The sequence below is a fragment of the Cinclus cinclus genome, chromosome 4 (assembly GCF_963662255.1).
Source record: "Cinclus cinclus chromosome 4, bCinCin1.1, whole genome shotgun sequence".
In the NCBI taxonomy this organism is placed as follows: domain Eukaryota; kingdom Metazoa; phylum Chordata; class Aves; order Passeriformes; family Cinclidae; genus Cinclus; species Cinclus cinclus.
The window spans coordinates 18,522,213-18,549,182 of NC_085049.1; the positions used below are offsets into that span (position 1 = coordinate 18,522,213).

The window sequence follows — 26,970 nt, forward strand, 5'->3', positions numbered from 1 at the left end:
AAAGTTGCCAGTAAAGCCATTCTCAGCAAACGGAAAACCTCCAAGTTATCAGACTGGAAGCTCAGAAGCTGGCACTAAAAAGCAGAACAGCTGGCTAAAGGCACAAAACCCAGTCTGTGTACCTCAGGAAATGCTTACAGCCTAGTCACTCAAGAGGTATTTGCTGAACTAAGAACCATAAATAAATCGTGTTGCTTAAATCCAAGTCATATTTCAAGCTAAGTTCAGATCTGTTACCAGTGGTTAAACTTTCTACAGCAGCCACTCAAATTATTTGAGTATTACAAGCAAAACTATTCTAATTCATACCAGGCTAATCTCTTTGTTTTACTACACAGCAGCAAAGGCCTTAAAGTGTTGCTCAAAGTCAAAGAGAAAACAAAGAGCAGAGGCAGGAACAAAATCTAGATCCTGTTTTTTGCCCCAAGTCCTGTGGTTTTGATGTCAGGTCTTTTTCTCACCTATGCTGCAGTGAGGGTGGAAGAGAAAGTGCTCAACTCTGAGGGATATCCTTGCACAACACAAAAGAGTAAGGAAGCCAACACGCAGCAGGTAAAATACCAGTTTTTTTAAAAACTCTGTTTTACAAGCAAATGTTTGTACAGAGGTTGGTGGAATACAAGCAGACAAAATAAGCAGACCCAACACAAGACCCAAGGTTTTGTCATAGAAATCTGCAGCTAAAACTCAACAGAAGGGCAAGCACTGGAGATACTCACAGCGTTGAACTACAGGTCTGTCTCCCCTCCCCACAATCCACATGTGTGACAGGAAGAAGAAATCCAGCATCAGCTTTCAAACAGCTAAAACGCCCTCAGGTCTCACAGCCACTTCAGTATCTGCACAATTCTGGGTGCAATGGGGCACAGAGACAACTGCCACCATTGCAGAGTCACCTCTTTCCAACTCTTTGTCACATATGGTTCCCAAAGAAAACATAAAACCAGGAGCAGAGAGCTCTGTACTATTTTACATCAAGTCAGAAATAACAGTAGTAGTGTTTATTAGTTTAGTTTGTCAACTCCTCAGATTTTCATGAGAACTTTCCTCCATGACCTCCTACTCTATGTAAACTCCCACAGGCACTCCTTCCCAAAAGGAAAAGAAAGCCTAACCCTGATGGAATTTAACCTCAAATACATAAACAGAAAGAGCAAATGCCAAGTTTGAAATTATTAAATGAAGTTAGTTGCCTATGTGTGAGTTAGAGAAGTGAGATTCTGACAGCTAGCCAGATACAGGAAGGAGCTTCCCTTCTCCCTACCTAATGACCTGAAATCAGTTATCCCTGGATATTCCCAGCACAGACTGCCTGACAGCCCAGAGCTCTTGCTAAACGTCCATTAAATTCCCTCTTCTTTCCAATTCCCTGGATTAGACGTGGATTTTCTTTTGATCTGTGAAGACAGACTCAATCCTTGTTATTTCAGTCTCCATTCTGGCATGGAAGCTTTGTCTTGGAGTCAGGAGAACAAACCAGCTGCAACTGTCCAATGACCCAAATCACTGGTGTGCAGAGATGAGGACTCAGGAGAGCAAGGCTCTAACTCTAGGGAAGACCATCAGGGAAGAGAAGATCATAGCACACAGGCCTTGTCCAAAGCTTAACACTTATTGTGGATCCAGCACAGGGACTCCATGATGAAGCACCAGAACAAAGAAAGCAGGAATACAGACAAAAGCATCTCCTCAGCAGTGGGTTTTCAACAAAGTTACCTGAAAGCTCAAAAACACCAGGATCCCCAGAGCAGAAAGCAGAAATGTGCAATTCAAAACCACACAGACGTGAATCTTACTTTCAAAGGGCTTTATATTACAAAAAAACATTAGTCACAATGAATGTGTAAAATCCATTCAATGAGGCTTGTTTCCAGTCTGCTAGGAAAGCTACTTTTCTCTTCTTTATTCCCAGCCTACTGCTGAAAACGTGATTGCCAAAACAAAGACACCTCGAGCTAGATTTTTAAAATCAAACTTGTTCTGCCAGATCCAGCACTCTGAACTTGTCCAGGTTGTAGAAACAAGCCTTCACCACTCTGCCTCCAAAGTATCTTCCATTTAGATCCACAACAGCTGGAATTGAAATGAAGATCAGATCAGCAAGCAGCAATTCAATAAAATAAACATCTCTTTAACTCAACCGCCCGACCTTGGGCGGTTAATCCCTTGGCTTAATCTCTGCAGAAGTCAACTCTGAGGTTCACAGGACACAATTTAGGATCCTACCTTTGATGGCAGATTCAACACGTTCAAACTCTAAAAATATTCTTACAGCTTCATCATCAGGGGCACCAGGGATCTGAAACAAAACAAAAACCTCAAGCCCCAAGTAAATAGAACAGTATCAAGAACATTGTTTTCAACTGCTGTTCTTCACAAAGGCAGTGAAATAATGAAATAAGGTTCCAAAAACGCAATACTCAAGAGATTTTTGCACAGTTGCTATTATTAGATGCTTGTATCTTGCAGATACAGAAAATACAGAATTCCAATACAGTAAAGGACCCTGAGAGATCTTCTGTGTATGCCCCTCTTAGGCAGGAACACTCCAGTTGTGAGGAATGAGTGCCCAGTTTACTTTCAGAGCAGTCAGAGAGACAGATTGTGTCTTACCTCAAAGATGACACATTTCCCAACCTTGCCATATTTCTCACATTCCTCTTTAGTTTCAACCTCAAGGTCTTCATCCACCTCCCCAGCACCGACCATGTTCTGAAAGTCAAAGAATAAACCAAACTCACTGGATGGAGTCTGTGCAGGTGATTGTGTAGACAAATCACAGATGCTCTGTGAACTGTGATCACAAACACTTTAAAAGCTTAAGAGCTATAGGAGGAGACAGTTCCCTGTCCCTACGACAAGGGAACTGCACGATATAAAGCAGTGTTGATTTAAAGTCACAGCCTGTACCCCAGGAAGTCACATAATTTCTCCAGAACACAGAACACCATGTGGGTGCAGGCCAGAACCATTTGAACTGTGCAGAGTTCTGTATCAGGAACAGAGGTTTAAACATTTCAACACCAAGACACATTCCCTTACTCCCAACTCACCCTCAGTAAGACCACTTTAGTTGGGCATTTCAGTATCTCAGTCAAGGGGTTGGAATCTGCCTTCTTGCCCGTTTCTGTTTGAAGACAGAACAGTGGATTGTGGAATAATTTAAGATTAAAGATCAATTAGGGACTTTTATCAGAATCTTATTGATCAAACAATGGAATAAATGCCACAAAATATAATTTCATATTGGTGAGGAACAGTTATTCACAATTTGTAGCTACCTGGAATGACAGTAAGCAGAAAATTCAATTCCAACAGTGTGAATTAAGTAGTAACACTGATAATGTACTACTTCTTTGAGGGAAATAATTCCTAAGTTCAGAGTTGTATCGTAAGAACTACAAGACTAAAAGTATTCTGACTTCCACCAGTTGTGCTCAGAAGCCTGGATATTGTCTCGAGATCAGACAACATCTGATGATGAAATGAGAGCAGTACCAACAGATGTGACAGGAAAAAGCCATTAGGGCAGAGCAGAATCAGCCCTGGAAGTGAAGATGCTTCCCCGACACTAAAGGAGGACAACTGATGGAGGAAGGTGAGGATGAGCTAAAAAAAAAAAAATGCATACAGGATCACTTTACAAAAATATTTTAAAAATATAAATTTCCACAAGAACAAATATGAGTCATTTTTCCAACTCCAATGTTTTCAACAAGGAGAGATGGTAAGCAGAAACCCAGGAGCTTCATTTCTCACACACTTCGTGCAGGACACAATTACCTTTCTCTGTAGATTCACCAACAATGATCTTGCCACCCCTCTTGCTTGTTTTCTCTACTGACAGTGCTGTGCTGAGCCCCTGTTCATGTTTGCCCAGTCCCTGGCCCTCTCTGAAACCATACTTCTGCATGATTTTGTGAGCTACTGTCCCCCTGCAACGAGAAAAAAACCCATCAGTATGTAAAGGTTTCTTCTTGCATTTCTCCTGAGTGCTCAAATATTCTACCTCCTAAAATTTCCTTTCAGAGAGGCAGAAAGTACAGGAGCTTCTACAAGTTACATGATTTTTTTCTAAGCAAAACGCTAAAAACTCTGGGTATATAATGCTGAAAGATAAAACACTAAGTCACAGAAGAAAGAGCCAATTGTGTGGTCAAAGTAAGGCAGGTTAGGTCACATATTTAGCCGTTCCTTCAATGAAGTGAAGGGTTCCATGGTACTGCTAATTAGAGGTGGTAACAATGCACAAGCTGGTCCAACAGTACCAAGTTTGGCTATCTTTTTCTGCACAAGTAAAAAAGCCCCACCGAACCCAAAACTGAAGTCTCTAACCTGTTTTCAGTGATAGGTTCACCTTCACTTTGTTGCCATGGTAGTTAACACAAGCATCACATACAAGGCAGGAGAGTAAATGGGCTGATTTGCAGCCACAGCTGCTACATTCATGCAAATACACTCTGAATGTTTGAATAAAGCAGAGCTGAAATGATTTGAAATATCAGTTTGCTGGTATGTAGCAAATTTCAGACAAAGCTGGGAAAGAAACCTAGAAGAACTAACACACCACCTGTGTTTTCAAGTACACTCCATTGTTTGGCTTGTACAGGCCATAAACACTATGCTGGAGTGTGGCTTAAAAGCACAGCCTTGAATGCAACCACTTCAGATGTGTTTCCCCCAATCCTGTCCATCCACATTTTTCTTCCTGCATCCTGCCAGTTTGGACTCTCTGAACTCAGACTAACCACATACATGCAATAGGTTGTACACTTCTGTCCTGACAAACTACTTCAGCTTTTGGTTTCCACCACCTTCCAATGCTTTTTCCCACAAAATGTGCAGGAATCACTCATTCATTTACCCCATGTTGGCAAGGAAGGAGTTGCTGGGTCCTGTGGGGGAACGAGGTCTCTCTGGCTCATCATACACTGGAGGAGGAATTGCTGCTTTGGAAGAAGGTGCCCGAGGTCTTGACTCCTCCTCATATGGGAATGATGCTACAGCTGGAAAAACGAGAGACAACTGGGTTTTTTCTATAAAATTCTAACAAACTATGAAAAGGTCTTCCACATAAATCCAAATCAGAAGAATGTTTCCTTTGCACACACTGTTTTAACATCCCCTCACCTATCTCTCAGAAACAACATCTGAGTTATTCTGGGTTTTTCTCACTGAATGTAGATTTCCACAGCTCTATAATGCATTTATTATCCTCTTATTAAATGGAGAAGAGGAACATTAAGAGACGACCTGCACTACAAAGAGTTTATGTGGAGGACAAACTCCCATTTATCAGGAACAGAATGATGACAAAAATGGATCAATGCACACAACTCAAGCCCCAAGGACTGTAATAAAAATACACTACACATCTGCAGAGAAACCAGTCTGTTAAAAAGAATGAATGCAACTCATCTCACTGGGAATTTCTGAACTGCAGCTCTTCCTGGGCATGGAGATGGATCTGGGTATCTCAATCATATTGGTTGGATTATTAAATCACCTTCCACTGACAAAGTCAAACAGCAAAATGAAAAAAAAAAAAAACCCTACTAGAACACTAGAAAAAAAAATCACTTTTTAATGGACTTAAGAACTTTTACCAGACTGAATTAATTTTTAGAATGTTTTCTTGAACACCAGCTCTTGTATCTTATAAAATAAAAGGTCAAACATGAAGTTTGAGGATATAATATGAGGAAAAATAATGCCTATTTTAACAGCAGATGGACTGGACTATGGGACTTTTGCTACATCAATATTTTCTTGTTTCCTTCCAGGCTAGATTTGAGCATCAACTAAGAAGCCATACAAAGGTTTCTTTGTGGGATCATGTCACATTTTAAAAGCTCTTCCCTTAAGGATATTTCTACTATTTCCACCCTATATTTACTTTTCCTTGACACTGATGAATTGCCCTTAATTATATACTCAAAACAATGTTTATCTGTTTTGAATGTTTACAAATGTCAAATGCTTTCACTGTATCATACACTTCAGCTTTGAGGTATTTTCTATATTTTTATCTTCTCATAAATACGAGGACTCCCAAAGAAAAGCTTGTGTGCATAAGATTATTTCTTCTTATTATTTTTTAAAGTAGACAACACACTGGTAATTATTTTAAATCCTAACATTTACAACAGTTAGACATGAAATTTGTTCATCTAGCAGGACAATGCCATCTCGTGGACAACTGAGATCCTTACACCACCACCACATAGGAACCTCTTCAGCTAAACTATCCCTGAAAAACTTGTAAAATTCTGTCTCTAGTGCATTACTCCTTTAGAAAAGACATTCACTAAGTACCTCCTCAAGGAAAGAACAATGGAAAAATTCTCTCTCCACACTGTGGAGATTTTCTAGTTTACCCAGAGAAACCTGCCTGTGACATTTTTTGTTTTATATCAGAAGTGATAGCTGCACATGGTTAGAAGAGCCCACTTTGCCAAGCCACTTATCCAACAATGCAGAAAGATTTCTTCAGAACAGAGATGTGAGGCAGGGCAGCATCACAGGTCACCCACAGCCTCCCCCCATGAATAAAGAACTTGCTAACGTCCTGCTGCTACAAACACTCCAATGGGAAAAGCAGGAGGATGTAACTAAATAAAAAGCTGAGTAAGAAATTAACACTGCTGGGTTTGGAGAAGAGGATTTTGGAGTACTCACGTTCTTTGTCCTTCTCAACGAGAGAAGTGGGTGGTGCAATGGCAGCCCCTCCCATACCTATGAGCAAAATGGAATACAACACAGTCTGAGGATATCACAACAGACCTGAATTATTTACTGTAACTTTGTTGCTGAAAGAGAATAAAGACTAATTTTGTTTATGCAAAGACGTATTTCTGACAAGCTCTAAGGGCACTGATGTAACAAATGCAGGAATGAAAAGCTGCAATAGTGAAACCTCAGTGATTTTCACGGCCTGATTTTATGTTATATCTCACCTGTTCCCTGGAACCTACACCATACAGGAACGTAGAACACGTATCTACAAACTAACGTTAAACAGAGGTATTTCCACAAGTGATTTGGCTGCCATCTGCCTCCAGGGAAAAATACCAGGCTTCTGCATTATATTATGTTATAATAAAGTGCCAGATTTATTCTAAAGGCTCAGACTTAACAGTGTACTCATGTGAGGACAGAGGAATAGGACTGTGAATTCCCCTCCCTTTTTCTCCTCTTTCCACACCAAAATCAAAAGCAATTCCCTTACTTCTTTTCCGCCTTTCCCTTTCATAATCTTCATCTTCATCAGAATCTGGATCTGGTCGTCTTGAAAACCCACTGGCTTCATGTCTGTCTTTACGCCTTCTAGGAGACACAGCAAGTTAGGATGAGAAACCATGGAAGTCAACTCTTTGTTTTAATTTGTGAATCCACCTCTTCAGGGTGAGTTATTCTCCTCCATCCAACTGGTGTTCAACATGTTTCCCATGAAAGTGCAAGTTAACACTTTCACCATTTGTTTCTTTGCTTTTACCCTCATGGGGCATTTTTGGTAAAACAGAAGGTGGATCTAAACCAAGATCATTTTCCACTTGCAAGTCAGCCAAGAAGAATGCATGGAAAGGAGGAACCACCTGAATAAATCCTGTCCAAACAGACCAGAGGGACTGAAGGACTACTGTGGAGCAGGTGTTGGATGGAACAGAGAGCAAGATAACAGACATTATTTAATCAATCACCCTGCTTTGGAGAGAATCCCTTTACATTTCCCATCACAGGCTATACAGAGTAAATTAAAAAATATCCTCATGCTTAAACATCAGATTGTTGAGAAGTTTACTCGGCAATTAACGTAAGATTCAGTAATAACTTCTAATGTGAAATAAGGAATGCGTCAAGATTTGTTTGCACTTCAGTTGTTATCTGATGTGATCAAGAAATTACTCATTTTAATACAACAAAAAGGAACAGCAATTTTCCTCAAAAGTTAAGAGCACCACCTGGTGTACACATCAGATCTTTTTCCTAGCACAGGCACCAAAACTGTGCTAAAGGATGATAAAAACAGCTCTACTGTGGAACCACTTTCTGAATCTCTACATTGTGAAATCAGAACAAACGAGGGCCTGTACTCCCAAAGCACACATCTGATGCGTGTTTGGCTGAGATTGTTTCCCATTTCAAATCAGAATTTAATAAGCATTTTTCATCTCTTTTCTCTAATGTTTATATGTGTAAAGACTCTTGGCCCACACACAAGTACAAGTACAACTAAAGAGCAGTCAATGCTGAAGCTGTGGGTATGACATCCCAGATTCCTGAGGTCTTGCATGCCAGCAGAGCAGAGCCTCAGGCATTCCTTCTCCATCAAAAGTTATAACCAAGAGAAGACAGAGAAGACCCAATGACTAGAGATACTAATTTCCACAATCTAAACAGGGCAGCAGAACTGCAATTCCAGACTTCAGATGATTCATACTGTGATGAAGATGGTTTATTCACTTCACTTGAAATGACCAAATGTAATCTTCTGCCTGGCTGGCAGACATTTTACCACTTATAATTACCAGATACTCAATCTGCATTCAACATCCTTAACAGGATTACAGAGATTTCGTATTTCAGGGAAAGGACATGAAAAATAAAATGGCATTTTCTTTTGTCCAGAGACAATAGACTAATAAAAATGTAACTAACTTACTTATAATTAAATTACTGATTGCAGAGTATTAAAAAAGGAAATGCAACCATGCCTCTAAAAGGTTGTGCTAGGTACATTTAAAACTGAATGCATTCACGGATCAGTTTGTTGTTTTTAGAAGCAGAAAGGATGGTTCATCACTGAGTGTGGAAAAGGTTTTTCTGTAGTCAGGTGACACTGACATCAAATACTCTGAAACACCTGCAAGGTCAAAGTCTCATAATGATTGTGAAGTACCCAAATATTGCTGCTATTATTGAAACAAAGTAAATTCAGAATAATTTTGAGAAGGGTCTGTCAGCTGAAGAGGCCATAAAGCCGATAATTCTTATTGTTTTTGCACTGTTAGGTGATTTTTGCTAAGAGCATTAAAACATATTAAGTAAAACACTACAGTTGCTTCTACAAGCACGCAGTATTCACAAAACCTCTAAGAACTTACATGAAAACAGAGAGGTAAAAATTAAACAAACTGACATGTCTATTCTTTAGATGAGTCAATGTGTCAAGTATTTAAACAGAAGCCTTACTTTTCTCTCTCTTCAATCTCCTTTTGCCTCTCCAGCTCCCGCTGCCGCTGCCGCTCCTCTCTCTGACGTTTCACCACCTTTTCGTAGTCATTTGGGAACATGGGATCATACTCATCTGCCAGGGGAATCAACACATCTCCTGCAGAAAAACCACTAGGGACAGGATCCTGGGAAAAAAAACAAACATTTTTTTTTTTTTTAGCTTAGATCTGAAAACAACACCCAATTGGAAAGCAAAAATTTAATACTTCAGATTCCTGACTTCTGTAATGTCAGGTAATATCCTAATCCCACTGGTGCCAAAAGAAACTTGGCTTTATTTAAAACTAACATTTCATCCAGTCTCTCATTACATCAAATTTTTCCCATGAAGAAAAGAACTACCCCCTCCCTTTTCAAAATGCAAAGCAGCAGCAAATCAGCATGGACAGGAATTTTTCAAGCACCATGAATGCATTATTGGAAGCTTTATTGCAGCTTGCTGCTGCAATCATCTGCCAGGGTCCTCCCACATAATCTCATCAGGCTTTTTATGAGCTGCTATTGATATAATACCAGCAGAGGCACACAGACTGTTCTTCTCTAATCTGGAAGAACCGTTTCAGAACTTTTTCTCTGAAAAAGCTGCAGGGAGAGAGTTTCTCTTGATTCCTTACCAAGAAAAATCCTTTTTAAAGGTTAAGCAGCTCTTCTTTTATTTTCCAATTGATTGTTATACAGGTCCAGTTCCAACACTGATGTGCAATCACAATTATAGTCATTATTTAGCTGACCAAATTGCTGTCTTGCCAAGTAATTTGAAGCTGTCCAGGATTCTAAGAACACTGTTTTATAACTGCACATTAACCGTAGTAATTCCACGCTGTACCATATAAAAGTCTGAAGTTGAAATGGTAATTAAAGAACTCTCAGCAGAGGAAGACATTCTCAGAAAATAGTCACTTTTTTGACCACTAGGAAACATTCAACTTCCAAAACATTTGTTAACAGCTGCACTTTTAGCTGCTCTGCTCTTACCTTTAGCCCAGCTGCTACATGAGGGGGTGTGTCCACGATCTGTCTCTCATCAGAGGAGCTGCCTCGTTTCAGGTCAATCACTGGAGCAAGGACTGTGGTTTGTTTTGTTCTCTGACTCTGCAAAAATCACCAGAACATACAATGTCTAAAAAAGGTAAAGCAATTTTCTAAAAATCAGCTTACTTGATATACTTTGCAGTGGTAGGTGAATGGTCCTAGGCTTTGACTGGGACCAGAAATGCACATTAAAAATTCATCCAATCAATCCAGGTGAGTTTGACCTGAGTCAGTTTCTAAGAAACTCAGATTTATTCAAAAGATCTACTGTTCTTTCCATTTATCACCAGATAAAATATTTTAATCTCTTCTGAACTCTTGAGTTTTCTAATCCTATCCTTCTGTTAGGCTAAGGATACACTACACATCAGTTACACAGACAAAGAATATAACTAATACAGCAGTCAGTATCATTTATCAACTAAATTCTGCCCCAAATTTCAGCAGCACACATCAGGAGTAACTCCAGTGAAAAAATACGCTGCGGCTACTTAAGTATCTGGCATGAGTGTTACTGCTCCTTCTAATTAAGTGGTCTCACTACAGAACCTACACACCCCAAAGAGCACGTGTGTCCTGCCTGAACCAAAATAGCAACACTGTTCAAAGAAAAAAGGTGAAAGAAAAAGAAACAGCAATAAAAAGAGAAAATGGTTCTGCCATAGTCTAACAAGAATCAGCTTGCAGTCCTCCCTTTCATCTACCCTGGAAATACTTGCTGTAAAAATTTCTAATACATAATGATTTGTATGTTAGCACCAAGAATCTTTTAAATAACAACCATAAAATGATGTAAACATGTAAATAATCAACCACAGTGTGACCCCCTACTTACATTAAAAAAGTATTTATAAAGCTGAATCTTAATATCTTTAAAGTAAACTTGAAGATCAGCTTTTGGTTCTGCTGGTTAAAAACTCAGAGGTTTGAAGCACATATATCAGTGCTTCCTTCAGTTTCAATCTTGCAACGCTCCCTCTAAGAAACATCAAGAAGAATGCATTTCCCCTTTTTCCTCTTCAGCTTTGCCAGGTTCTTTGCTACAAACTCACAGACAAATGCCAGCAAGATTACCCCAAATCAATATTCTGAGGTCATAAACACAATGTACTGAACAAGAAAGAAGTCAGAAAAACAGAAAGCAAAACCACAAAGGGACTGTACCTTTGCTTGTGTGAGAGCTGCTTTCTTCACCTGCAACTGAGACTGCAGCAGTTTGAAATTCTTGGACCAGCCTTCTGTTTTGGAATCACTGGTCTCAACCCCCAAGTCATCGTAAAGTGACATTTTCTCTCCAATTTAAAACTGAAAGACAAAAGATAAAAAAACCACACCAGATCACACCACAAACCTAATTCCAGGCTATGTGCTAATAGTTTGCATATATGACTATACCACCTCTTATTTCACTTTTCCTAGAGCCAGAGAAAACTGACCTTTTTCTGACTAGTGGTAAATACACATAACTGGAGCAAAAGTACTGTACAAAAGTAACAGTCTGAAAGGCAATGAAAACTGGTCAAGAATTAATTTAATTCTGCAGTGTGATATGAACAATTAGGGCTCAATAGCAAGAAGTTTAATGCAAAAATAAAAAGTAGGTTTTGAAGATTATTAAACAACTGGCCTCAGGATGAAACACAGCAGGGGTTATAAAGGCACATTCACAGGATGAGGACAGGAAGTTGTGGGAATTCCCACCTGCCACAGAGCAGTGGGATTTTGGCAGCAGGAGTGATGTCATCCATGGGGAGACAGGATGCACTGGGGAATCACGGAATCAATCAAGTCTGAAAAAACCTCTGAGATCATCGAGTCCAACCTGTGACTGAAGATTGCCTTGTCACCCAGGCCAGAGCACTCAGTGCCACATCCAGTCTTTCCTTGGACACCTCCAGGCATGGGAACTTCACCACCTCCCTGGGCAGTCTGTTCCAACATTTAACCACCCTTTCTAGTAAGAAATTCTTCCCGATGTGCAGCCTGAACCTACCCTGGTGCAGCTTGATGCCATTTCCTATTGTCCTGTCATTTGCTACCTGTGAGCAGAGCCCGACCCCCACTCGGGTGCCCCCTCCTCAGAGAGTTGTGGAGAGCCAGAAGGTCCCCGCTGAGTCTCCTTTCCTCCAGGCTGAGCCCCACCAGCCATTCCTCCTCAGACTCGTGCTCCAGACCCTTCCCCAGCTGTGCCGCCCTTCCCTGCACAACACACCGATGGATGCACGGACGAATGCAGGGAGGGAGCTGTCACCGCGGGGAAGGGACAAAGAAACGAGGCACAGCAGTTGTCCCCACGATAAAAGGAAGGGTGGGCTGCGATCTCCGTCGCTCTGGGAACAGAAGGGGCGAAGCAGGCCCTGTCGCGCCCCCCCACCGCCCCCCCCACCTTGCACACAGGCCCGGACGCCTCCGAGGAGCCTCTGAGCCCGGCACACCGACCCTGCTCTGCCTCCCCACCCTCCGCGGGGCCCGGAACCACCTCCCCACACGGCCAGGGCCGGACCCGGAGGCCCCGCTCACCCGTCCCGGCGCCGCCGCCGCCATGAGCCGGCGCTGAGCACGCCGGGAAGAGCCGCGCCTGCGCACTGCGCTCCGCGCCTCCGCCGCGCCAGCGCCTCCCGGCGGCGGGAGGAGGGAGCGGCACCGCCGCCATTGCCGCCCCTCAGGGCCGGCCCAGTATGGACCGGGAGGGAGCGGGAGGGCGGCGCAGCAGCTCATGGGGGCTGAGAGAGGCGGCAGGGAATGGAGGGGGGCTGCTGGAACGCTGCCGCCGCCTCAGTTGCCCTCCCAGTGGCGAAGAAGCTGCCTACCCGCAGAATAAGAAGCCCAGGTTCCTTCGGGTTGTCACAGCGCGCGTCAGGTGTAATCTGCGCTCGGAGCTTTTATTTTATCATAGAATCCCTGAACCACGGAGAGCATCCGAAGGAGGCTACGAGGATGGGGAAGGGTCTGGAGGGGAAGCCCTGAGGGTACTTAGGTTGTTCTGCGGGAGAAGAGGAGGCTGAGGGAGGACATCACTGGAGTCCTCAGCATCCTCCCGAGAGCAGGCGGACAGGCACTGATGTCTGTGGGGACAGTGACAGGAGCCGAGGGCAGGGCTGTATTTATGCCCTTCACTATTTGATGATGCAAATGAACATCCAAGACTGCAAAGACAAACACAGCCTCCAGCCCTGAAGCAGACAGATCTGGCAGCTCAGCCTCAAAGTATTACAAGCACTATCTCTGTATCAATCAGGAAGTCTTTATCTCCAGCGTTGCTTCCGACTGTGCTAGTGTGCAGTTTATTTCCCCGTGGTTAGCTGAAAAAATAAATAAAATAAACCTACTACTTCCCCTCCTACTTACGCTGCTTTCTATTAACCCAAGCTTTCTAAACACGTTTATAGATACGTCTATTTTCATGACAGTGAAAGCTTCTTAAATATAAGAAGAAATTATCTTCACTTTATTTTTAGAGGATCTCCCAGGCATCTTCTGTGGTTTCTTGCTTTAGCAATGCTTGCATTTTTTTAAAGCAAGGATTGATACAATTCACATATCTATAACCTTGTGGAAGAAAAAAAAATCAGCGAGGCACTACTTTTACAATGATCTCACTGGGAGAAGAACTATGTATCCTATGTTAAAGGAAGGAATCAAATAATTAATTGTTTGCCTTTTTCTCCCTGATGGTGATCTCTAAGAATGTGGAAAATAAAGCAGTGCTGGGGTGGGGTGGGGAAAGCAGCCTATAAATGTCTAATTTATGTCTTATTTCCCTAAAGCATTGATAGCAGTTTTAGTTGGATGTGGATGATTTGTGTTATGTTACAGATCTCCTCTGAGGGTGAGGGCTGCTAATATGCCACAATGGCATTAGAGGGCAGTGCATGGTAATCTAGCTGGAGATTTTTGGGGTGGCTGTGAGTAGCCACCCTTCAGAACCTCTGAGGATCAGGAAAACAGAGCAGCTCCCACTCACACAGGTGGGAAATGGCGGGGGTCAGCACGTGGCATTAAAGCAAAACATGAAGGCTGATCAGAGCACTGTCAACCTGCTCAAAAAGTTAAATCCCATTAAATGGTGGTTTCCAGTCAATGGTGGAGATGCCAAGCAGAGAACCAACCCTGCTACACAACACACTTTTTGTGGTGACCCTGGCAGAACCTCCAAACCTTTCTAGATTTGATTATCCTTTTTTTTTTTCCTCAGAAAATGCTTGCTGTTGTCCTCCCAATGATCTTCAGCTTTTCCCACAGGGCAAAATGAAATATAAAGAGGAAAATCCTAGTGGAAAACTTGTCCTGGCTTGGGAAGATCAGCTTAGGTTTGCTGTTTTAATAAAAAACAGAATGAACTTCAAGGAGTAGCAACCTGAAGGAATTGAAAATGGTTAGAAAGACATCTGAAATATTCTTCTGCTAAGGGAACATCTGAAAATGGGAATGTGAAAGCAGTGAAGGAAACAGCACCTTTTGCCATATATAGAATAACCCAAGCCCCCAGAAAATTGTGGGGGTTTTTCCCCTATTTTTTACTTGCTTCACATTTTCAGCTAGTTTCATACTTTGTCTGAGTTCCGTAACTAAAATGAGTAATAAATGTCTCAGAACAGAAACATTTCATCACAGATGCATTTTCCAACACACATACTTCAATATTTTTTGATGACAACTAAAGAAAATTCCATTGCTTTTGACACTGCACAGGGAGTGTTTTTGTTTGGCCAGCCGTAGGAAAAAAAAATGTTTTAAAATGAGGAAATGACCATTTTGTCCTACCACCACTGTCTCAAGCTTGTTTGAAGAAGTGAGAGAACATCAAAAACATAACAGTGAAAATATTACATGATTAGACTCAGTATAGATGGGATATCTGCCATCACTAAGGGGAAAGAAAGGGTTGTGCTGCTAGGAAGGATTTGGATAAGAAATTATTCAGAACTCCCCTGTGTTAGCCACACAGTGGATCTCTGTGCCAAATATACTCTTACATGCTGAAAATCCCACTGCCTGAGAAACTGGAGGGATTTCAGGAGGTTGGTCTTTTTGGAATTCTAGAAGATCCTGAGTTGAAATGGACCTACAAAAATCTGGATTAAGAACCTTCACTGGGAGTTGGACTCAGTCATCCCTGTGTGTCACTTCCATCTTAAAATGCTCTATGATTCTGTGATTTTATGAAAATGAGGAGGATGGGGGTAGTTAAACTTCTGTTGCACTGGTCACCAGTTTTAAAACTATCAGAGAAAGATACTGGAAGCCAAGGCAAGCAGGGAGGCAGGGTTTGGAAGTGGATAAGAAAACCAACTTTACAAACATCTAAATGAAAGCTCTATCCAAATTTACGGGTTGTCTTTTTGGACTGAAATAAAATTCTGGATATGAGATTAAATTCTAAGAACTGTGCGTTGTTATTGAGTGGAGCTGCATTGCTCTAGAAATGCCTCTGCTCTGATGATTCACAGATAGGTGAGGTTACCCTTCCGCTTGCTCAAGATTTCTAGCAAGTTCTCATGAACCACTGTTTTCAACCCAAAACAGCTGAGTCCAAGAACTTGAAGTTCAAAGAGAATTCTCTAACATCCTGTCGTGATGGCTGTCACGACATTCTTGACATAAACAGAACTATTTTCTGTTAAAAACACATTGATGGCCATGGAGATGCTCATGGGTAGTAACAGGTTGCCCAGAGAAGTTGTGCAGTCTCATCCCTGGAGGTTTGCAAGTCCCAAGTGGATAAGCCCGGGTGGGATCTCATTACCAGCCTTGTTTCCAATCTGAACTGTTTGATGAGTCTGTGATTATTTCTATGGCTTTGTTACTTGCTGTACTTCTCCAAAGAGATGAAGGAGAAGATTTAGCATCCAGACTTGCTCTGGAGTTATTCTCCAAGTGCTCTCACCACTGGGAAAACAGCAAAAGGGGTTCTCCTCCTCTATTAGGGATCCCCAGCTTTTAGACAGAAATTCATCTTGTTTACCGTGCAGAATTTTGTGCTGGGACATGGTCTCATCTGTCTTTTTGTGTGGATTTTTTCTATGTGGATCATGTGCAGTATCCTGTGCCCTGAAGTGTGTCCAGTGGCACTGATATTCCAGGTGAAGTTTTGAAGCTAAGACAGATGTTCAGAACCTGTTGAATGGAGAAATGCTGGTTTAGGGTAGTCCTAGAGAACTAACAAGCCCTTCTGGATTGTTTCTGCCACAGAGGTGTGTGATGCCAACAGAGACAGGAACACTGGTCCCTCATCCCTGACCAGTCTGGTCTAAGGGGTATGATGACTCTGATTTAGGATTTTGAGCTTCCTCAAGCCCCAAACAGCATTTTCCAGGTGTTTAGAAGTTACACTTTCCATCCCACAAGAAGACCACATATAAGGATATATAGACTCAGGGATGTTGTCTTTCACAATTATAATATAATTAATCTCATCCAGTTTTAGCTTTCTAAAACTGAGATGCCAAATACATTTTCAAGCATGGGTTGTAGCCAGGTGGTCAATCACCTCTAGAACACAATCCTTGGAACAGCACTTTCCTAATTTACTGGGACACTTTCCATATTCCACTTTATATCCTAGGACTTATTTTTGGTCATAGTTTAATTTTATGAAAATACATAATTGTTTACCATGCAGTTTTTGATAACTCTACAATTGACAAGATGCTGTTTGAGCAAGAAACAAAGAGCTGTCTGTTTATTCTGAGTGTATATCTCATTCAAGACAGAAAAACTTTTATCTTATATGTTATCAAACAACCTAATGACTGGAAGCTAAAACAAGATTAGGAACAAAGGCTGATTATTCTACATGTTTCTGGACAACATTTCTTGTCTCTTCCTCCAGAAATATTATCCTGATTATTGAAAAGTACCTGATACTGAACTACCCTGACAGGTAATGTAGCCCAACCTGTCATCTATCATATTTCTCAAAAAAAAAAAAAGCAGTGTAGCCAGATATAGAGTCCTCTAAAGTCCTTGATGATCTGATCCTTTCCATTATATCATGGAAGGAAAATGTTAGAAATTGAACACTGTGCTTTCATCTTTTTCTGCCTGACGATGTTCACCATGTGTCTTGTTTTTCCTTCTACACTCCTTCCAATGCCTAAACCATATGGCCAGGTATGAGCATTGTCCATCCTTTTGTTCCTGAAAAACAAGGAAGACATTAAAAAAACCCACCCCAAACCTACTCTTCAGGTAAACAGCATTATCTCCACCATCAGACCAGACCACATGTGCGTAAAAGGATGTGTTATCAAAAATATCTGTAATGGTGACCTTAAAAAAGTACAAGCAGTGCTAATGAATTTCTTGTTATTTTAGAAAGGGACTTTCTTCTCCGTTGGTGCAGAGAGCTTCCTGAAGCAAAAACAAATGAAGCTTTTCTCTCTTTCTTTTTAAATGTAAGGTAGAAACATTTTGACTAAACTTCTGCTCTGTTATTTTCTAGTTATTCAGAACTAGGAGAAGATGTTTTCAATGATCCTTCAGCCCAGAGAAGAGAAGGGTCTGGGGAGAACTTCAGACACCTTCCAGGACCTAAGCAGTCTCCAAGAGAGCTGGGAAGGGACTTTGTGTGAGGGCATGGAGAGACAGGACAAGGGGGGGTGGCTTTAAACTGACAGAGAACAGTGTTAGATTGGATATCAGAAAGAACTTCTTTACTGTGTGTGTAGTGAACCCTGGCACAGGTGAAGCTGTGGCTGTCCCATCCCTGGAAATGTTCAAGGCCAGGTTGGACAGGGCTTGGAGCAGCCTGGGATAATGGAAGGTGTCCCTGCCCATGGCAGGGGGGTTGAACAAGATGTTCTTTAAGGTCCCTCCAACCCAAATGATTTTGTGATTCTAAGACAGAGTCCCGTCTTAGCTCAAAGTCTGCACATGGCATCAAGCAGGAGAGCATAGAGACATCTCTGCAGTTAACACGAAGATTTTTGTCAAGAATTTATTGTAATCAAGAGTTCACAGGCGTTGGGCATGGGGAAAGGCAAGGAAATTACTTCCCCAATCCACATTGGGACTCAGTGGAGGAGCCAAAATTTGGACAAGGTGCTCTTAGCTGTCTCCTCTGGGCTCCTTCTGATGCTTGTTGCCTTTGGCAACTGGTCCTTTTCATGAAGCTCTCCCTCTCCTAGCTCCTCTGGTTTCCCATGTATGAGAAATTCCCATTTGTTGGTTATGATTTCTCATTTCAAAGCTCCACACTGGATCTGGATGTTGCAAGAATGGAGCATTCCAAGGGCAAAGCCGGGCTGTGCCACCATGGGGAGCTCACAGCAATGCCTGTCACAATCAGTGAGTGCTAGCAGCTCTGCTCAGACAATGTCCCTTTTTGGGGAGTGTGAGAAGCTGAGGTTTGGCTGTGCATGGATGTTTAAGATGCCACAGCAACCAGGACGCAAACCCAGTTGCATTAAAATGCGTGCAGTCACTGTCATTTTGCATTTATTTTTTGAAATTTCTTGATCCCACTGAAGAGAGATGATACAGATGTAATCATCTTGGTGTATACTGAACAGCCAAGCAGGTAGATACTATAATTATATTATGATTTATTTTTTCATATTATCTTTCATCTATTCTTTTATAGTCTAAGTGTACGTATCTGGCATAGCATCTGGAATACTTTCCACTACTTTCAATGATCTGACAAAAACACTCCAAATTGAGGAGGCTCAGTGTCTGGCTTTTGTTAGTCACATCACATATTTCAGGTTTTCCACTTGCTCACCTTGAAAACAGTTAATGAGATTTTTTTTGAATGCTATTCTTTGTATCATGCAGGTGACAGATATAATGAAGATGGTCATGAGGGCATCTGAGCAAGGGGCAGTCTGGCTGATAGGAAGTAAATCAGCCCTGGAAATTGTCCTCTCTTTGTTCCTTCAATACAAGTGGCATCGGCCTCTGTGTAACAAGGGGACATGTTGAAACTCTTTACCCAAAATATTCTCACTTTCAGAGACTTATTTAATAATTCCCTGTATTAAAAGCAAGTTGCAAGGCAAACCCTTGAGATGAGGGAATGTTGATCTCTGGGAACTAGAAATAAAGAAATTTAGGAGTTGGTGCCATCCACCTTAGGACAGAGTCTAAAATTCTAAGATTGTTTAATGCTTTCTTCAGTGAACTGTATAGGGTTCTCCTTGATTATCACCATGCAGTGATCAAAATAGACAGGACTTCAGAAGGGCTGAACTGTGATAATCAGAGGCATTAATTGAGAAGAGGGCAAGTGTACATCCAGAAGAGATATAAAAGATCCCACATGTTGTTTATTTACTTGATTTCCTGCCTGTAGTGTCCCTGTACCCTTTCAAAACACAAGACCCACACATGATGGAATTCTGCTGGATGAAGGTGACCTCCAGCAAAATTTGCACATTTTGTGCAGTTGGTAAATACAATCAGATTCAAAGCCAATTGCACTCACTGTCTGAGCTCAGCATTTTGGGGTGAGGACCTCTTTTCAGCACTGAATGTTGTTAAGTTACAATGAGCTTTGTCCTGATCTCTGGGAGAAAGTTTGAGGCCATTTGCCCCACATTAATGATTCCTCTGCAGCCTCCAAAGCCAACTACCAGGCAGTTTCCTCAGCTGGATGGATGCAGGTGATGAAATAAGGTCTGGATGTAAAATGTGGACAGTTTAATTCCTTAGGGTCAGAGGAGAACCTCCTCAGGGTAAGAGTAATTGTATTGAACAGCCTGATAAATAGCTGCTCTTTTCTTGGAAGAACAGCTCCAGGGCATGAAATATGAACTACTTTATGGAAATACTTCCTGCATTTCATTAGCATGGTTTAGTCAGCTTGATCCTGTCTAGGTCACCTTCCTGTTTCCTTTTCCTCCCAACAGTACAGAGGCATTGACCATCAGAGGCCCTGAACAGAAGAGGTGTTTGGACTCAGGTGGACATCTTGGACCTTTCCATACTACAGATTTGCCAACTGCAGTCCATCACTTTCACCTTTAATTGCATTATCTTTCAAGAGTGAAGCTGTCCAGAATTCAGCCCCAAACCTGTTGTGCTCCAGCATTTATAACCTGTGCACAAGAGTCAGAGAGATGGTGGGGTTGGAGACACGGCCTGGATCCAGGACAATTGACAAATTTCTGGCTCATCTGATCAAAGAGATTAAACTTTGTGATAGGGAGGTTGTTTTAGCCAAGGTCTTTAAGCAGTGGGAGTCTGTTATGGACACCAAGGCAATGCAAGGCAATGTTTGGTGCTAATTATAGCAAGCAGAATTTGTTCATAGCAGTTGAATGCCAGGTGGGAGATTTGGTGAGTATCCTCAAACCAAATGTGACATCTGCAGCATTTTGGTGTTCATAGCGAGTACAGTGAAGCAGCCACTTCACCGTGGAGCTCATTTCACCCCAATGCAGACATCAGAAATAGGTCATCTGAGCTGCTGCTTCTTCTCTCCTTTCACTGTCACAGCAGACAGGTGACTAACTCAAAAGTCTGTGTCTACATCAACATCTCATTAACTGAGAAAATGTGAAAACCACTATGTTGATCCAAAATTCTCTCCTCATCTTGTCTCAGCAGTTGAGCTTCCTCAGGAGAAAGACACAAAGTGCCCTGGAATCCCCCACAGGCCTGTAAAGTTTGAGCTTTGCACTTCAAACATGGTCATCTCATGGTCAGGGAGACCTTAGAGCAGCATTCCAGTATCTAAAGGAGACTGACAGGAGGGCTGGAGAGGCACTTCTGACAAGGGCATGGAGTGATAGGACAAGGGGAAATGGCCTTAAGCCAAAGGAAAGTTGAATTAGATATAAGGGAAAGTTTATTTTTAGAAGGTGGTGAGGCACTGGAACAGGTTTCTCAGAGAAACTGTTGACTCCTCATCCCTGAAAGTATTCAAGGCCCAGCTGGATAGAGTTTGGAGCAATCTGGGATAGTGGAAGGTGACACTACCCACAACAGGGAGGTTGAAACTGGATGATCCCCCTTCCAATCCAAACCATTCTGTGACTCTGCAATTGTATGATTTGATAATCCAAAGATCCCATCCCAACCCCACCCTTCTCCAGTGCACAAATAGTGCTCAGTGAATGAAAATGGTTTCAGGTTAACTGCACCAAAACAGGCCGTGGAGATCTGACCTAATATAAGGAGTATTCACCAGTAGCTATTTATTTAATATCTCACTCATAATTTTCTGTCCTCAAATGTCTGGCTCTGCTGAACATCAATGTTCCCTCATTAATGCTTAATTGTCACCTTTTAGTTTGCCTCATCTACAACCACTGGAATACTGGAATACTGCAGTATTTGACAACCATTGAATGTGCATTTAAAATAATACCCTACTGGGAAAATCCTACAGGAAATCATGGTTTTGAAATTCTGTCCTAAATCATCAGGTCTGACTTTTGTAACAAATCTCAGCCTGAGTTATTCTGGCAATAATTGGAAGGATTGCACTTGATTCTGAAGAAGACGATTTGGGATTAATCACAAAGATACTGAACCATGTCCTGAGCCTCACTAGAAGCAAAGAAACAAGGCATGAACCCTTATTCTGCACTGAATAAAAGGGTCAGCTTTAATAATTTCTGCTCAAGTAGGAAAACTTCCTGTTATTTTGTGTTTCTTTAGCTTGGCTGAAGCAAAATGCATCCTGAGCTTTCTATACACCCTTTAATTTTCTCACTCTGTACCTGTTTCCTTAGTACCACACCAATTTTCACACTTAAACATGAACTTTTCTTGGTTAATGGTTAGATCTAGAAATTTTCCAAGTTACTTGAGCTGATGAACATCTCTAAATAGTTCCCACTACTATTTGCATTCAGAAGTTCTAAATTTTTTTGCATTTCTGTAAGTAATCCTGAAAAGCCATCCAGTTCAGGTTTTTTTTCACTCCCAGGGTAAGGCACTACATTAGGGTCTAAGACCTGAAATGCAGCTGTTTGCTTTTAACTTCTGTGGCAGAGAATTTAGCCCCAGTTCTTGGAACATCTACATCAGCTTCCTATGAGGTGGTAAATTCAGAGCTGACTCAACAAAATTGACACAGAAAGATTAACTGTGCTTTCACTGAGGTAAAGAAAGGCACTGAGCTGTGCCTTCCTAAACAGAAGCATCTACCCAGCCCATGAAGGTAAAGAAGATGCAGAAAAGTGCCTTCTGACATGCAGCAGGAAGATTTCTAATGGTGATCTTCAACCATGGGAAGTTCACTTGGCAATTTAAGTGCCAAAGGTGGGATGGGAGTAGTGGGATGTGCCACTTGCTCACATTTATCTCTCTTGACTTTAGATGCCTCTAACAAAGGGGATGTGCCCTATTTAAATAGTCCCTAGACTAGTGCTGGAAGGAGACTTGAGGGCTCATCTAGTCCATGCCTAGAGGAGCTCCATCACTACCACTGCTAAGGCTCTTACCTTGTGCCCTTCTCCATCATCATTCCTCAGACAGCTTCAAGTTATTTGATTCTTGCTTTTGACAAAGGTTTTCTAGACCATTTTTTCATCCCCATTGCTGCTCCATGCTTTTCTCAGTGTGCAGTGCCCACAAGTAGAGGCAGCATCCTATCCATAGCTTCACCATCACAGCACAAAGCAAGGGATTTCTTTCATGTGCTGTACAGTTCAGAGTTAGATTTAAATTTTTCATGTGTGACATTGTCAACTGAACTTCATCATCCAGGGAACTTCTGGAAATATTGAATAACCAAAGACTCACCTGGGCACTACCTTTCAGTGCATTGTCCTCTTCTGGCAGTTAATCAGTGTCTCTCAATATGCTCTTCCATTTGACACAGTTTTGAACCATTTTAAGGGCACTTTCATTTCAGGGATTTTCTAATAAATTTCATGCTCACGCCATTATTCATCCAAGTTATATTTCCATAACTGCACAGATAATATATTAAAAAATTGTCACTGAAATCAAGCAAAGAAATGGTGTCTTGGGTAAGGACCTCACTGCAGGGGCTGTCTTAAGATATGTGCACTTTACTTGATATACTTGATTAACTATAAATTCCTGGTAATAAAAAAAAGGAGTGAATGTGACCATGCAATAATACACTTCATGTACCAGTTCCTCAATTTTTTTTTTTGCCCAGGCCAAGGGAATGATGATTGCAAGTAAGAATAGGAAGAAAGTTGTCTGTACTATTCACCTGTATTTGCATAGGGAAGTATTAAGGAACCCAGTCTAGGCATTGGTGTATTAAGAACATTGTGGCAATAGTCACCTTGTGGAAACTAAATATATCCAAGAGTTTTTCATGTTCTTCACATACTTATCTCACAACTCAGCATTGAAGAAAGGAATAGTTAATATGAGCTATGATGACCCATATCCAAGATGTGTGGCAGAAAAGACTGTTCTCAGTCACTAAACAATCAATTTAATTTCTATTTCCAAACTCAGTATGGATTTTCAGGATGGATTTGTCTCATCTAGCTGGGGCTACCTAAAAGACAGTTGTGTGCAGGTGGAAGGGAGAGAGGGAGAGAAGATAAGAGTGACTCATCTGGTGGATGTGGATGTTCAGAAGAGGAGGTGAATCACTCTATAGATGTCCTTATTGACCCTCCACTGACTCAAGGGGGAACTCTGACAACTTTACTGGCCACACAACCCTCCTGAGCTGTACCCTGTGGACCCAGCAAAGATGCTCTGTTTAAGGTGTGAAATTTGTGTGCCTCACGTCAGCTCCATCTCACTTTTATGGGGAATAAAAAGTGATTAAAACCTGTTTGACCTTTAGAGATAATTAGGTTGGATGAAATTTTTCTGATGATAATTTCAAGGACATGGTATGACTCGGGCTTTCCCAAACCTCTGCCCTGCAGCAGAGCTGGATACTGCTGCGGAGGTTGGGAAGGACCCTTGTGGGTGCACAATGTGAGTTCACAACCACCATTATTGGAATTTTAAGGATGCATAAACAGCATGCTGATTAACTGAATTTAGGTAGCTGCTAGAGCCATCCCCACACCCTCCCTGGGAAGGTCCATATGAAATGTTATTCCATTGAATAGAGGACTTGTGTAAGAGTAATTCACAGCAGAAAAGCTGAATAAAACACAAAGCTTGCTTATTTCAGTGAATTACATGGATTTTTACAACTGCCTTGAACTTGGAAGGACTGCAATAAGATCACAGTGTTGTGATCTTATCAGAAAGCTAATCCAAGCTTTCTTCAAGCTGGCTGAGAGACCAGTTTAAGGAAAGGACACTCCTCCAGACCAAATGAGTTTGTGCAGAGTTTTAAAAGTACTTACAGGGTTTCGAAACCTTTAGGTCTAGTTAAACCTAGACCTAAAAAGGCTGTAGCTGTGTTTATGGTTTACTCCCTGGCAACTCCATTTCTGTACTTGTAGCCTTGTGACGTTAAATAAAAATAATCTTTATAATCTCTTCTGTGGTGGCCTGAGCTACATGACAGGCTCTTTTCCTCCCAGCTCTCTGCTGAAACAGAGGACTTACCTGAGCAGCAAAACTCTGCTGATCAATGAATAAAAAGTTAAGGAGCAACAGATATCACAGCACCTTCTTTTCCTCCTACATCTTCGTTCTCTCTCAAGATGCTTTTTTTCTTTTGTTTCCTCCACCACTTCCCAGATACCCATTGCGTTTTCATAGCACCTCCCTTCCTTAGAATTAGCCACATCTAATTCTGTTGCTAACATCTCATGTTAATAATCTAAATCATAATGCTAGTTATATTTTATTTCTCATAAACTCCAGTTTTCATCTGTGCCTGGGTGCCCTTCCCTCTTGCTGGGTCTCTCTGTTCTCACTCTCCCCTTCTCTACCTCACTCTGCTTTGGGTCTGTTCCTTGGAGAATCTGCACTGTTTTTTTTTCGTAGAATCATTCAGCAAATTGACCTATTTCCAAAAGCTGATCTGGCTAACTTTTCTCACAAACCATAACCGTTTTCTCTGACCTTTGAGAAGTGTAAAGGCTGACTTGCGGGTCTTTCTCATGCAATCTGTGTTTGTAGTAATGAGCCACCTGAAGTCACCATTCCTTCCAGCACAACTGACTGTACTTTCCATTCATTCCTGGATAAAATCTCACCTTTTATGATAAAATCTTAGTGGCTGTTATTCACCTGTGCTGAGGTTTGATACCTGAAAGCAAATGGGTGCATGAAAAAATGAGCTGGAGGATTGCAGAAAACATCCCTCATCACTTTGTCCATCATTAAAATAGCTGTGGAATTAAAGAGTGAGACCAAGCAAGAATTTGAAGCATATGTTGCCAAGTAACTCCCTTCATCTCAAAAGAACAGACCCTGTATTAAAAGGAAAGGATAAAAAGTTTGGGATTTCTTTCCAAGCAAAATAATAAATATGTTTTACCAGCCCAGATGACTGCAGGCTTCAGGCAGTTACATATCTCCAAGCATTTTGGAAAAAGGTGAAGGATTGGTGTCTAAGACTTTCTTACAGATTTTTCAGGAGTGAAACTTTCTTAAGTCCTTCAGAAGGCTTTGGCATGAGCTTTTCCTATTGCACTCTTAAATAGGAAGATGATTTGATACTGAAGCTAAGGCAGTAAATTCCTGCAGAGCATAAAGCAGCCCTGGGGAGAGCAGAGCATTTTACCCATAGCAGTTGCTTCAGAACATACTTGTTCTCCATGCCCTGTTGCATTTGGATTTGAGAAGTAATCTCCTGGCAAAGCCTCTCAGCTGCCAAACCCTGCAGGAGGATTTGTCACCTGCATCACTAATCTGCACAAAATCTCTCATGGAAAGAGAAAAGGGAGGTTTGTCAGGAGAAAGGTGGCAGATTGATGAATGCAGCCATAGCAGCAGTTAAAAATGTATCACATATATACCTTAGCTTGCCTATTAAAAAGAATTAATTAATTGAGGATTTATAAATGAGAAATAAGTTCCCAGCATGTAATAATCATGATAGAATACTACAGTTTAAATGGTTTTTTTCCTATAGTCTACTCTAATTAATTCTCTAGTTATTAACAGGAAATAATTTCTGTGGAAATAGCTAAGGAAAAGCTACATAAAGTGTGATACTTCCTTGGTAATTTCTAGTTTTCCACTGGCATTTGGAAGAATTTCACTGAAGCATGTCATACGGAGAAAATTTAGGAGCAAGGGAAACCTTTTCCAAACCTTCCAGCCTCACCCTCATGTTTTTTGTTTTGTTTGTTTGTTTGGCTTTTTTTAATCAAACCGTCAATCCTTCAGAAGCTCTACTGTGATTCAGAGGAAGTACACACATGCTTCCATCAAAACCAAATGCAGTGTGTCTTTATCATGACTAACAGAAGACCTCTGAAAACCCAAATGGATGAGCCATGGAACCTTATTTTCACAGGTAGAGCCCACAGATATTGCCTGAGGTCTGTTGTCACACACCAGAAATCCATTCCACATCCATGGTCCCTTTCTAATACCTGTCCAGCCACAGATTTGGGGCTGAGATCCTGAACGAGCCTATTAAAGTATCTCTACTTTGACTGACCTCAGTTGTAGTGAACTGTGAAAGAGCTCTGGAGCCAGGAGTTCTGATGTGTCAAACCACTTCCTACATACGATGGCATGCACCGCCACACCGAGCATTGAGTTTGGTTTCCTGGATAACAGACTAATACCTGAACAGAAAGCAGCCTTTGTTCTTTCCCGTGGAGCCAGCAAAACGATGATTTGCTGACCAAAGCCCTCACTGCACACGTGGGTGATGTTCCCAGACAGCCTCATCAG

General features: G+C 41.5%; 1 protein-coding gene across 1 annotated transcript; it reads right to left on the reverse strand.

Annotated features, from left to right (window-relative positions):
- Positions 1–553: 553 nt before the first annotated feature.
- Positions 554–12,825, reverse strand: RBM17 (RNA binding motif protein 17). Its single transcript, XM_062491733.1, has 12 exons — positions 12,787–12,825; positions 11,431–11,571; positions 10,210–10,326; positions 9,193–9,359; positions 7,229–7,326; positions 6,679–6,735; positions 4,865–5,006; positions 3,784–3,935; positions 3,054–3,127; positions 2,614–2,712; positions 2,227–2,299; positions 554–2,073 (listed from the first exon to the last, which is right to left on the reverse strand). The coding sequence occupies exons 2-12, from the start codon at positions 11,551–11,553 to the stop codon at positions 1,970–1,972; spliced, it is 1,206 nt and encodes a 401-aa protein (XP_062347717.1). The 5' UTR covers positions 11,554–11,571; positions 12,787–12,825; the 3' UTR covers positions 554–1,969.
- Positions 12,826–26,970: the final 14,145 nt, after the last annotated feature.